This window comes from Pelophylax lessonae (assembly GCF_965119305.1).
Source record: "Pelophylax lessonae genome assembly, chromosome: 1".
Lineage (NCBI taxonomy): Eukaryota > Metazoa > Chordata > Amphibia > Anura > Ranidae > Pelophylax > Pelophylax lessonae.
Genome location: NC_138768.1, coordinates 3340886 through 3355076, shown reverse-complemented (window position 1 = coordinate 3355076; position 14191 = coordinate 3340886). Strand labels below are relative to the sequence as shown.

The following is a 14191-nucleotide window of genomic DNA, read 5'->3' as shown; positions in this document are numbered from 1 at the left end:
AAGCAGTATGCTGAAGCGATAGCTTTGAGCTTACGGACACCTTCCCAGAGCTCTGGCAGGAAATTTAAGTTTTTAGGCATCAAATTTTGTCCCGGCGATTACGGCCTTGCAAATTGGGTTACAAGATGCCGATGCCAAGGTTGCCAGCTGGAAGGAATGGAAACTCTCTTACAGGGAAAGGGTTGACCTGATTAAAACTTACCTGATCCCAGTATCTCTGTATGTCAGCTTTATCTGTGTTTTGCCAGTGTCTCTCTCTATGCAAGGATCTACAGCTGTTTCTTCCAGCTGTTATGAGGAACATACTGAACCTCATTAGGAGGTCTGTAACCTATCTTCCCAGGTGTATGAGTGGCTTAGGTCAGGGGAGGACTGGGCCAGGGGGCAGGGGGGCAATTGCCCCCTGGGCCACTCTGATGCTCCCTAAAAAGGCTGCACTGCTTCTGCCACAGACATGCCTAACGGATTACTAGTGCAGAGAAGTAAAAAGTTCCTGCCACTGGCCTACTGAGTATGAGTTGAAGACAAGGACAGAGCGCAGGCCTCTCCCCGCAGCATGGCTGGTGTAAACTGTGTCTGAGCAGAGGCCGATTCCATGCCCCACTGGAGACTCTTCACCCCCGTCAAGCCTGGACTGAGCTGTCCCAGCTCCCATCAATCACCCCCTGCTGGCCAGGTCAGGAACATGGATTCAGTCGGTAAGTAGAGTGTATCTGGAGCAGGGCTTCAGTTTGGAATAGGGGTTAGGAGGAGGACGGGAAGAGGGAGAGTGGGAGGGGGGCTGAGTCACTGCACCATGGGCCTCTGGTTTGTACTTGCCCCCTGGGCCAAAAGTTACCAGTCTGCCCCTGGCTTAGGTATGGTCAACCCGGTGGTATTCTTTTCTCTGTTGTTTTTGAAACATATTTCGGTAACATGCTGGCAGAGGAACCGCTTGGTGAAAATTCTGAGGGTCTGACATAGTAAGCTCCCGGATTACATTGCCCCTTGCCTGAAAATGCTTCAGTAGTGGCGAGTGACGGCGGAGGAAATTAAGTCTCTTCCTAGGAAGGCCCTGGAGAGGAGGGTTGTTGAATCTGCCTTTAGCGAGCCACTGGCCTTGAGGGATTGCCCAGGCCCTGTTATGAGGGAGGGCCTGTGTTTGATTAATCTAGAGAGAATTCCTTTAAAATGTCAGGATTTGGCCTGGCTCTCGTTCCATAGCAGACTCTATGTGAAAGGCAACTTAAAGCATCGCTCTGCGGAGAACCGTGGTTGTTCAAGAGTGGATTGTGGTGGTGTGGAGGAGATGATGAACCATTTTTTGCTTCAGTGCCCCTTCAATATAGAAGTCTATAAGAGGGTGGGTGGGGCTCTGGGTATCCCTTTCCTTTCCCGCTTGAGTTATGCAGATTGGTCATACGGGTCTTTTGAGTCGCGTTCGGATTTTGATTTTAAAAAACGTGTTTTTTTTTACAATTCAAACGGTTCCTTTATTGAAAAAACTTGGAAAGACACATTCAAAAAGTTGGACAGCAAATACACAGTATAAAACAGCCAGCAGATTACATGAACAGTGATGACAGCAAGGACAGCATTAGCATCATAAAACAGGTCATATTAAGCAAACCTTCCCATGCCCCCAGGCCCAGAAGCACCAATAATAAAAGCGGGCGGTCAGCCCCGGTTAGCCCGATGGGGCCAACCACGGCTGCCACACCCGATCAAACTTCTTAGGGCAATTGCGCAGCATGTAAGTCATCTTATATAACGGCAAAACCTCATCAATAGAGCGCTCCCAGGAAACCACCGAGGGGGGGGAAAGGAGCAATCTAAAAAACGTTTTTTAGTTAGCTTAGTAGTGGTCACATGGAATGCACGGTGTCAGGCTTTCACTCGGAAAAAAAGTCTTTCTTGTCGGGGGGGTGGTGCACAACATTCTGGGTGAGGCTGGGAAGATTTGGAGTCTTGAAAAGGACAGGTGGCGGCCGGGGGCCTTGACAAAGGCATAGAGAAATGTTAGGTCGCTGTAGCTGCTGTCTGTCAGTCTCTGGGAGTTCATGGTTACTTTTCTTTCTGTCCTTTCATGATTTTTATAAGGTCAGACTTTTGGAAAAAGGCTGCATGCATGGGATAAATGTGTAATCGTTTCTTAGTCTGAGGGTGTGTTTAGGTGGAGGTTAGGGCTTAGTTGAGTTGAATCATGCTAATAATAATATAAATATATGTCTTGGTTGGTACATTTGGTTTTCTTTATGTTTTTTTTCAGGCAAAAAAGCAATTTTCTGTTTCTATGCTGCTATATATATATATATGGTTTTAATATGTTTGTAACCATGAACCTAGATCTCAAGTCAAGGCAGTAAGGCCCCCAATATAAGGGGGGGGGTAACACTTTCGCTGCTATGTCCACTAAGTCATGGGAGTAGGGACGGGGGGTTAATCTTTACTGCCATGACCACCAATACAGGGGGGTTGACACTTTCACTGCCATTAGCACCAAAGTGAATAGAGTAAGGATGGGGGAATCAACTTTTACTGCCATGATCACCAATATAAGGCAGGGATAGGGGTTACATTTCACTGACAATGCCACAAATGTAACGGGGGGGGGGGTACATTTGGCTTCCACTGATCACCAATGCAGGGGTGACTACCCCTACTGCTGCTGACTGGGTGTAATTATTGTCTCCCCTGACATCAAAGCTAGGTGTACAACATTCACCACCAATGCTGGGGGTTATTATTAAGCCTGCTGACACCAATGTTGGAGATTAGTAATACATCCACTAACTTCAATTTGCCTCCACAGAGAATAGGTTTAATGTTTGTAGTCATTCCTCATAACTGAGGTCCTCCATCCCGATAACTGAACTCCTCCATCCCCATAACTGAGGTCCTCCATCCCCATAACTGAACTCCTCCATCCCCATAACTGAGGTCCTCCATCCCCATAACGGAACTCTTCTATCCCCATAACTGAGGTCCTTCATTCCTCATAACTGAGCTCCTCCATCCTCCATAACTAAGATCATCCATCCCCCATAACTGAGCTTCTCCATCCACATAGCTGAGCTCCTCCATCCCCCATAACTGAGGTCCTCCATCCCCCATTACTGAGCTCCTCCATCCCCTATAACTGAGGTCATCCAACCCCCATAACCGAGCTTCTCCATCCCCCATAATTGAGGTCCTCCATCCCTCAAAACTGAAGCCCTCCATCCCTCATAACTGAGTTCCTCCACCCCCCATAACTGAGCTCCTCCACCCCCCATAACTGAGCTCCTCCATCCCCCCCATAACTGAGGCAATCCATCCCCCATAACTGAGCTCCTCCATCCCCCATAACTGAACTCCTCCATCCCCCATAACTGAGCTCCTCCATCCCCCATAACTGAGCTCCTCCATCCCCCATAACTGAGACAATCCATCCCCCATAACTGAGCTCCTCCATCCCCCATAACTGAGCTCCTCCATCCCCCATAACTGAGCTCCTCCATCCCCCATAACTGAGGCAATCCATCCCCCATAACTGAGCTCCTCCATCCCCCATAACTGAGGCAATCCATCCCCCATAACTGAGCTCCTCCATCCCCCATAACTGAGCTCCTTCATCCTTCATAACTGAGCTCCTCCATCCCCCATAACCAAGCTCCTCCATCCCCCATAACTGAGCTCCTCCATCCCCAATAACTGAGGTCTTTAATCCCCCATAACTGAGCTCCTCCATCCTCCATAACTGAGCTCCTCCATCCCCCATAACTGAGCTCCTCCATCCCCCATAACTGAGGCAACCCATCCCCCATAACTGAGGCAATCCATCCCCCATAACTGAGCTCCTCCATCCCCCATAACTGAGGCAACCCATCCCCCATAACTGAGCTCCTCCATCCCCCATAACTGAGGCAACCCATCCCCCATAACTGAGGTCTTTCATCCCCCATAACTGAGTTTCTCCATCCACATAGCTGAGCTCCTCCATCCCCCATAACTGATCAACTCCAGCTCCCATAACTGAGCACCCCCATCCCCCATTACTGAGCTACTCCTTCCTCTATAACTGAGGTCATCCAATCCCCATAACCGAGCTTCTCTTCATAACTAAGCTCCTCCATCCCCATAACTGAGCTCCTTCATCCCCCATAACTGAGCTCCTCCATCCCCCATAACTGAGCTCCTTCATCCCCCATAACTGAGCTCCTCCATCCCCCATAACTGAGCTCCTCCATCCCCCATAATTGACACCATCCACTGCCCTTACTGAGGCATCCACTGTCCTACTGACACCAAGCTCTGCCTTACTGACACCGCCACTGCCCTACTGACACATCCACTGTCCAACTGACACCATCCTCTGTCCAACTGACCTGGTCCACTGCTCTACTGACACCGTCCCCTGCCCTACTGACACAGTCCCCTGCCCTACTGACACTGTCCTCTGCCTAACTGACCCTGTCCACTGCCCTACTGACACTAACCTCTCCCCTTCTGACACCATCCACTGCCCTACTGACACCGTCCACTGCCCTTCTGACACCAACCTCTCCCCTTCTGACGCCAAACTCTCCCTTACTGACACCATCCACTACCCTACTGCCACTATCCATTGCCCTACTGACACCGTCCACTGCTCTACTGATACCATCCACTGCCCTACTGATGGCAACCTCTACCCTACTGACACCGTCCACTTCTCTACTGACACTAACTTTTCCCGGACTAACACTGTCCACTGCTCTACTGACACCAACCTCTCCCTACTGACACTGTGCACTGCCCAACTGACACCAACCTCTCCCTACTGACACTGTGCACTGCCCAACTGACACCAACCTCTCCCCTACTGACATCGTCCACTGCCCTACTGACACCAACCTTTCCCCGACTTACACTGTCCACTGCCCTGCTGAAAGCAGCCTCTCCCCTACTGACACCGTCCTCTGCCCTACTGACACTGTCCACTGCCCTACCGACACTGTCCACTGCCCTACTGACACTGTCCGCTGCCCTAATGACACCAACCTCTGCCCTACTAACATCATCCACTGCCCTACTGACACTGTCCTCTGCCCTACTGACACCGTCCACTGTCTTACTGACACCGTCCACTGTCCTACTGACACTGTCCACTGTCTTACTGACACCGTCCACTGTCCTACTGACACCGTCCACTGCACTACGAACACCAAACTCCCCCTAACTACATCATCTACTGCCCTACTGACACTGTCCACTGTCCTACTGACACCAACCTCTTCCCTACTTACATCATCTACTGCCCTACTGACACCAACCTCTGCCCTACTGACACCAACCTCTGCCCTACTGACACTGTCCACTGCCCTACTGACAACAACTTCTGCCCTACTTACACCATCTACTGCCCTACTGACACCAACCACTGCCCTACTAACACCAACCTCTCCCCTACTGACACCATCCACTGAACTTCTGACACCAACCTCTCCCCTACTGACACCGTCCACTGACCTACTGACACGGTCCACTGCTCTACTGGCACCATCCACTGCCCTACTGACACCAACCTCTGCCCTACTGACACCAACCTCTGCCCTACTGACACTGTCCACTGCCCTACTGACAACAACTTCTGCCCTACTTACACCATCTACTGCCCTACTGACACCAACCACTGCCCTACTAACACCAACCTCTCCCCTACTGACACCGTCCACTGACCTACTGACACCAATCTCTGCTCTACTGACACCATCCACTGCTCTACTGACACCAACCTCTCCCCTACTGACACCGTCCACTGAACTTCTGACACCAACCTCTCCCCTTATGACACCATCCACTGACCTACTGACACCAATCTCTGCTCTACTGACACCATCCACTGCTCTACTGACACCAACCTCTCCCCTACTGACACCGTCCACTGAACTTCTGACACCAACCTCTCCCCTTATGACACCATCCACTGACCTACTGACACCAATCTCTGCTCTACTGACACCATCCACTGCTCTACTGACACCAACCTCTCCCCAACTGACACCGTCTACTGCACTATTGACACCAAACTCTCCCTTACTGACACCGCCCACTGCTATACTGACACAAAACATGGCAGCAGGCCCCAGTAATTAGTACCAAATGGTCTCAGCTGCTGGCAGGACATATAATGCTTCTCCTACTAGCACAAGGCACGTCAGTGTTTTACTTGCTATCTTTGCTGCCAGATCCTTATGCCTGTGTATCCTGCTCCTGAGCTAGCCGTGCATCCTGTACCCTGCTGCTTATTCCTGCTCCTTGTTTCTGTACCCAATCTTCAGTTCCCTCCTCCTTGCATCCCTGGTATCCCCTGTTACCAGCATCCCTCATTTTGTATATATTGTGTATCTAGTTAGTGGTTAGGTCTCTTGTTAGGTTAGTTAGGTATTTTGTCACTGGGGTTTCTTCATGGTTAATATTGGCTGGTGTGTGATTGTCTTTTGTTTCACTGTAAATAAAGCTCACTTTAAGGATATATACATATGGTCTGGTCCCAGTTTCTTGCTACATATATTTGGTCAGTGCCGCTGATAAAGCAGTACAACCAGTCCTGTTGTACTGGGTCCAGGCCCCATCGGCTAAACAGGGGGGCCCAAGGCAGCTTTATTGTTCATTTCTGCCTTAATGAGTAAATGGATTTTACTAGACCACACCCTCACTCCTACTTGCTTACTAGGACCTAAATTACAGTACATTTCCCTGGGCCCCATCAGGTTAACAGAGGGGCCCAGGAGGTGAGAGCAGAGGGATTTCTTTTGCATTTTTTGAGGTGTAGTCAGTGCTGCTTTTCTGCTGCACCCGGGGGCATAGGTGGGGTGTAGGTGAAGTTGAGGGGCCCTGTCAGGGGGGCTGTATGGTGCCCCATGAATTCTAACAGTGGCCCTGTATCTGGTCATCCCAGCTGCTGACTCCTTTCATAAGACTTGAGCAGGATTGCTCTCTCCCAGCCTACCTCTATAGTCATATCTGGACAATCCTGCTTTCCTCACTGGGATGGACTCCCCAGAGACGTTCACTCCTTGGTCCAGTCAGGTTCTGACCCAACTCTGGAAACTTTCAAAGCACTCAAAGTCTTAAAACCTTTCTATATCCTATGGAAAAATACCAACTCCTGAGTGCGAAGATATTCTATTATCTCCAAATTATGAATTTCACACTGCTAGACAGCCGCTGTCTGGGGGAAGACAATTTCAGCTTTATTGTCAGGACAACCCACTTAACCCCGGTGTGATGTTCATGATCTTCCTTTTTGCCACCCCCAATACATCTGCCTCATATGTTGAACAGGTCCTGGACTTTTCCCGGCATGGTAAAGAATGGCGTCAGATCTAGCTAACACCCAAATTGTGCTCAATGAGTGTATTGTATGTATGTATTGTATGTATGTACTACTAGAGACAGGGCCGGAGCTACCAGCAAGGCAACCTAGGCAGCCGCCTAGGGTGCAACTTAGCAGAGGGCGCCGGCGGAGCCTGACCCAAGGTAAGTGACTTACCGTAAGTCACTGAAGGGGTGTTAACCAGTGGTGACCGGCCCATCCATTAGGGGCGCAGGGGCGCCACCCCCCTATCCATGCGTCCGGCCCCCTAATCTACATGAAGCATGTGATTGGAGCCAGAGGCTCTAATAGGCTTCAAAAAAGGGTGGGCTCAGGGCGCAGAGCACTGCGCCCTGAGCCCACCCAGTTGTTAGACAATAGCGAATGAATATTTGTTATTGCCCCACTGATTCTCCTCCCGGCCAATCAGGAAGCGGGTCCTGAGACCTTTTTGTCAATTGGCCAAAGGAGAAGGCATCCTATTGGCGGAGGAGGAGGGAGGAGACGGCCGCTGAGAGGGGACACGGAGGAGACTGAGGGGGAAGCCGTCGCCGTCCGGAGGAACAAGGTGAGTAAACTGGTGCCCGGGGGGGATAGGTCTGTAGTGAGGGGGGGGGGGTCCATGGCCAGGTCCATCTGCCACCCCTCGACCAATGGAGCACCAGCCGCCACTGGTTTTTAACCCCTTCAGCAACTTGGGATGGGGGGTTGGAGAGCATATGGGGAGGGGGCGCCAATTTTTATTTTGCCTAGGGTGGAAAAAATCCTTGCACCGGCCCTGACTAGAGACAAACTTTAAACTGCAATTCTAGATCAGTATTTCTCAACTAGGGTTTCATGGAAGCCTAAGGTTTCTCAAGAGGTTGCTAGGTGTAAGGGTTGGGGGGGTTCTTGCCATTGACTACAAATGCAAGGAGCATTCTTCCCTTCTTCCCTATGACTGTCACACTAATGTACTGTAAGCTGGTAATTTAAAATGGTTGCAAACCGCTGGACTAATGTGCTAGTATGCATCTCATTCTTACACATTATGTTAAACTTACCCTAAAACGAAGCCCTCCTGGAGGGCTGGAGGCCACTTCCATCTTCACCCGTCTTGCTTCATGGGTTCACAGACTCTGGCTCTGTGACTGGTCGGAGCTGCAATGATGTCACTGCCGTGCATGCACGCAGGAGCCACCGTTTACAGGACAGGGCTCTGAAGGAACGGCATGGGTGGCCATTCCTTCAGAGCACATGGGCCAGTGATGTCACTGGCTGCATGTGCAGTAAATATCTCCTAAACGGTGCACATTTAGGAGATATCTACACTACCTATAGGTAAAAGTCAGTTGACTTCCACTTTAATAATTTTAGCAGGTGTTCCCTGGAGCCAAAAAGTTATGTCAAGGGATCCTCAATGTTAAAAAAGTTGAGAAAGGCTAATCTTGATGGTACCCTATGCCACTGCTGTATTTTGGCCTAGGCCGACAAGGCCCAGGCCTAGGGCGGCACTTTACAGGGGGGCAGCAAAAAAGCCACCCCCCTCCACCTGAGACTCTATTGGCCACTGGTTGCTAGAGCCGCCTCTCTCACCCCCCCTCTTTATCTCTCATTCTCACCCCTTTCTCTCTCACCCCCTCACACCCCCTTCTCTCTCTCCCCCCCTCTCTCTCTAATCCCCCCCTCTCTCTCTCTCTCTCTCCCCCCTCCCTCTCTCTCTCATCCCCTCTCTCTCTCTTATCCCCCCTCTCTCATTCTCCCTCTCTCTCTCACCCCCCCTCTCTCTCTCTCTCATCCCCCCTCTCTCTCACCCCCTCTCTCTCTCTCTCATCCCCCCTCTCTCTCTCTCATCCCCCCCTCTTTCTCTCTCATCCCCCCTTCTCTCCCCCTCTCTCTCTCATCCCCCCTTTCACCCCCCCCTCTCTCATTCCCCCTTCTCTCACTCTCATCCCCCTCTCTCTCTGTCTCTCTCATCCCCCCTCCCTCCCTCCCCCACCTTGCTTTCTCTCTCTCTCATCCCCCCTCTATTTCTCCCTCCCTCTCTCATTCCCCCTCTCTTTCTCCCTCCCTCTCTCACCCACCCCCCCTCGTGTGATCTCAGGGGTTCATGCTGTGACTTGTAGTCCTTACATTTTTTAAGAGAGTTACAGCCGTTAAAAAGGAAGGAGTGGGGCAAATTTACATAGGATGGGGAGGGGGGTGCTCAATTTTAGTCTTGCCTAGGGCAGCACAAAATCAACATATTCCACTGCCCTGTGCCAACATGAATTGCCACCTCCCAAACTCCTGCCTTCTATGCTGTACTCAACCAGGCTCATTTATGCATAGTTGATGGAACTGCCCTGTTGTCTCTGAATTCTGGACCTTCCAAATTGTTGCTGTATTTTATAACAAATCATTCCCAGAGGAACCAACAATTTCCCTTTATAAAAGGGAGCCTGAGGCTCTCGCTTCTACCCAATTCATTCTGTTATTATGTGTACTTACGGCTGCTTAGCAGCTGATTACAAACGCATGGAAGTTGCTAAGACTTTGTCTACTGGAACTGAAAGACGTGAAAAAAAAGAAAAAGGAAAATGAGAACGGGGATAAAAGAAATGATCATGGATTTGTGGAAGAGAGAAGAGGCACAGAGCAGATAACTATGTATGTGAGATGCACATGGATTGGAGCAAGAGAAAGGGGAAATGGAGGACATTATCATAAATTGACGGAAAAAAGCAGAGGCACAAAGGAGATAATTATGGGTGAAGAGGTAGGAGGCATAAAGGAAATTATGTAAAAGAAGCTCAGAACGTATTGGAACCAGAAGGCTTTTCCATGCTCATGTGCATGCTAATACTTCTGAGCAAAGGCACACTGCAAGAGGGGCACTGGCACTTACTTACAAATGTATTAGTGTGGGTGCAAATGGAATGTGGATATATACACATGCACGCCTGGCATTGGCATTGGCACCAAATGACATATTTAAACTAGACTATGACATGAACAGATTGCTTATTGGTCTTCAGCTAGTTCCTGCTTACCTGAGCCTTGACCTGTTATACCTGCCTATCGTGTACAACCCAGCTTGCCCCTGACCTGTCTCTGAATTTCTGCATGTCTGCTATTACCTCAGCTTGTACTCTGACTCTGCTCATGTCTTGCGCTCCTGTACCTCACTGTCTGGCTGTATACTGATCCCGGCTTGTATCCCGACTGTGTCTCTGCCTTAAGTTCCTGTACCTTGCTTTCCAGCTGTTGATGACCTTTTGGCTTATGTAATGGGTATGTTCCTGTCTGCTGATCAAGTGTCACCATGTTTCAGTTCCTGGTTCCTGCCTGGTGATCTACAGTCATCTCATTTCTGCAAACACCAGCTGGGCACTGGCCCTCATGTGGAACCTCACACCTCCTGTCATCACTACTGGGGTTTTGGACGAGAGGTGCAACAGAAGCTTGGTCTCCACCAGGTACACAAACATATTACCGTAGATTAGGGGTAAACACAGAGGTAATGACTATGGATTTGGGAAGAGAGTGGCGGTACAGAGGAGATGACCATGAGTTGGGGAAAGATAGAGGAAAACAGAGGAGATGGCCATATACTGGGGGAAGATATAAAATGCAGAGGAAATGGCCATAGATTGAGCGAAGAGAGGAAGAACAGAGGTGATGACAATGAATGGAGGGAAGGGGGAAGAGGAATTAGGAAGATGACCATAGATTGGGAAAAGAGAGAGTAGGGAAAAACAAGATGAAAGTTGATGGGTGGAAGAGAGAGAGGTGATGAACAGCAGCTTACCATGAATTGGAGGAAGAGAGTGGTGGTACGCTGGAGATGACAATGTAGGGGGGAATGGGAGAGAGGCATAGGGGAGATAACCACAGATTGAGGAAAAAATCTGAGGCAACAAGGAGATGACCATGTTTTGGTGAAGAGGAAGGATGCATAAAGGAGATTACCGTGGATTGGGGGGAAACACAAAGGAGATGACCATGGATTGAGGAAACGAGAGGTGACACAGAAGAGATGACAATGAGTTGAAGAAAAAGAGAAAAAAACACAGAGGACATGACTATGGAAAGAAGAGAGAGAGAAGGCACAGAGAAGATGACCATGGATTGGGCAAAGATAGAGGAGGAGATGACAATGGATGGGGGAAGAGAGAGGAGGAATCAAGAGGATGCCCATAGATTATGGAAAGGAGAGAGAGAGGAGGCACAAATGAGATGACGAAGGATGGGTGGAAGAGAAAGGTGACAAAGAGCAGGTAAATAAGAATTGGGGGAAGCAAGAGTGGGCACAGAGAAAATGACGATGTATTTGGAATGGGAGAGGAGTCAAAAAGGATATTACAATGATTGGGGAAGGGAAGAGGAGGAATCAAAAAGATGACCATAGATTAGGGGAAGAGAGAGGAGGCACAGATGAGCTGATGATTGATGGGTTGAAGAGAGAGGTGACAAAGAACAGGTTACCATGGATTGGGGGAAGCCAAAGTAGGCACTGAGGAGATAGCCATGTTTGGGCTAATGGGAGAGGAGGCACGGAGGAGATAACCACAGATTGGAAGAAGACCAAAGTAGGCACTGAGGAAAGAGCCATGTTTGGGCTAATGTTAGAGGAGGCACAATGGAGATAACCACGGATTGGAAGAAGAGAGAGGAGGCACAAATGAGATGATGATGGATGGTCGGAAGAGAGAGGTGACAAAGAGCTTAGAGCAGGTTACCATGGATTGAGGGAAGCTAGAATAGGTACAGAGGAGATGACCATGAATAGGAGGAAGAGAGTGTTGGCACAGAGGAGATGACTATGTATGAGGGAATAGAAGAGGGGGCACATATGAGATGACGAGAGATGACAACGGATGGGTGGAAGAAGGGGGGGGGGGGTTAAGAGCAGGTTATCATGGATTGGGAAAAGCTAGAATAGGTACAGAGGAGATGACCATGAATTGGAGGAAGAGAGTGATGGCACCAAGGAGATAACCATGGGTTGGGGGAAAAGAAAGGAGGCACAGTGGAGATGACCATGGAATGGAGGAAGAGAGAGGAGTCATGGAGGAAAAGACTGTTGTTTAGGAAAAAAGAGAAGAGGCACAGAGGAGATGGCCATGGATGGGGAAAGGAGAAGAGGCACACAGGAAGTGACTATGGAGTGGGGGAAGAGAGCGAAGGAACAATGGAGAAAAATAAGAATAGTGATAGTGAGTGACTTTTCATATAAAACATTATACAATACATTGTGGTGCTGGGAAGAGACTCAGCAAACAGAACATGAATTTACATACAGCATTTCCATACATTTTTATTTCATGCAACTAATCAGTGGAGATTTCTTGTAAGTGACCTCTCTCCACCAACATTTAGTTTGCTCAAAATTCTGTTGAAAAATAAAAGGTTCCAGATTTTTTTTGTACAGGATAAAATAGAGATGCTATTGGAGAGGGAAAAGTTTCTGAATCACTGCATCCACCTTTGGCACTAAGGACATATTGTATATCCGCAGTATGTCCTCCCAAACCTGGTCCTCTCTGGCGATATCCTTCTTCCGGCTACTTTTACAGTGAAAAGTCACGGCCATATTGTTTGGTACATTTGTAGATTTTCCTACATATTTTGGAACATAATGGATGGAAGTCTGAAACACCTTCCTTGGATTTACAATCATCTTACGCGGATTATGCGTTTTCGGGTTAAGAGGATTTGGGAAACCATGTCGAAGAATATTGACCCCGGGAACATGAGACCACATGTCAAATTTGGAGCTATTGTCTGATGTGGGGAAGACGTGTGATTCAAAGCGGAATACACTTGTGTCCGGGAACTGTTTCTGGAGACTCTCCATCAGTGAAGGCCAGTCCCGGTCTATAATCGGAAGAATAATTTCATCATTATCATTGAGGAGAACAAACTTTCTTTTGTACATGTTTCTGTATAGACAATCATTTAGGGTTGCAACTTGTCCAAAATAGCCAATCTCTGCAGTGAGTCCTGGGGCGTATTTCCACATTTTTGATGTCTGAAGATGGCGGTCTATTGGCCATGGCACCACCTCTAAAGTTCCTTCATCAATGTAATGACGTAACACCTTATCTACATCCTGGGAACAGCTGGTGTTATAGATCGTGACTCTAGAGGCCCCCAGAATCTTGTACATCTCAATACTCTGAATCATCTGGAGGACATTGTTGTAGTTTCCATACAAAGTAGAAATACAGACAGTGAAATTAAAAGAGATTGGCTGTGGTGGACGGTTTCTGACTTGAAAGAGATGGCTCTGACTCGTGTTTGTGGAAATGATGGAAGAGAAAGACATATAAGTGTAATCACACCCAGAAGGTTCTGCACACAGGAGATTCGCCATACCATATGGGAACCCAAAGCTGTCTCTATGAAAATCTATTTCTGCCATGACAAATACGTTCTGATTGGTGAAACAATGGAAGATACAGTAGAGTTCTTTAACGGACATATGAAGGATGGCGATGACCTGGACTGATTGGCCAAGTCTGGGCTCATGATACAGAGAGACAATAAATGTTCGATTGTCCAGAGCTGTAATGGTGTCCATGGCAATGGGAGGTTCCTGAGATCTCATCTTCTGTCTGATTTGAACATGGTAGGAGTAAAAAATCACAGAAACACACACAAGTGAGGACAGTGTGTATAACATGTATCTTAAACACGTCCACATCCTGGTGCCATTAGGTGATCATTGCTGTAAAAGACAAGAGAGAGAGTCAAACATCTTCAGTATCATTTAAAATCTGTAATTTTAAATTAGAATGTGGGGAAATGATCTACATACACCATAGTGCTGTACAGAGAACACTGAAGCAGTTATATCAGTCTAAGCACCAAAGGAACTTACACTCGGTCCCATCACAATCACACAGACAG

The 14191-nt window shown here is 48.5% G+C and overlaps 1 protein-coding gene across 1 annotated transcript; it reads right to left on the bottom strand.

Annotated features, from left to right (window-relative positions):
* Positions 1-12725: 12725 nt before the first annotated feature.
* Positions 12726-13985, bottom strand: LOC309550486 (beta-1,4-galactosyltransferase galt-1-like; the record flags this gene model as incomplete). Its single annotated transcript, XM_082250855.1, has 1 exon — positions 12726-13985. The coding sequence occupies one exon, from the start codon at positions 13983-13985 to the stop codon at positions 12726-12728; it is 1260 nt and encodes a 419-aa protein (XP_082106981.1).
* Positions 13986-14191: the final 206 nt, after the last annotated feature.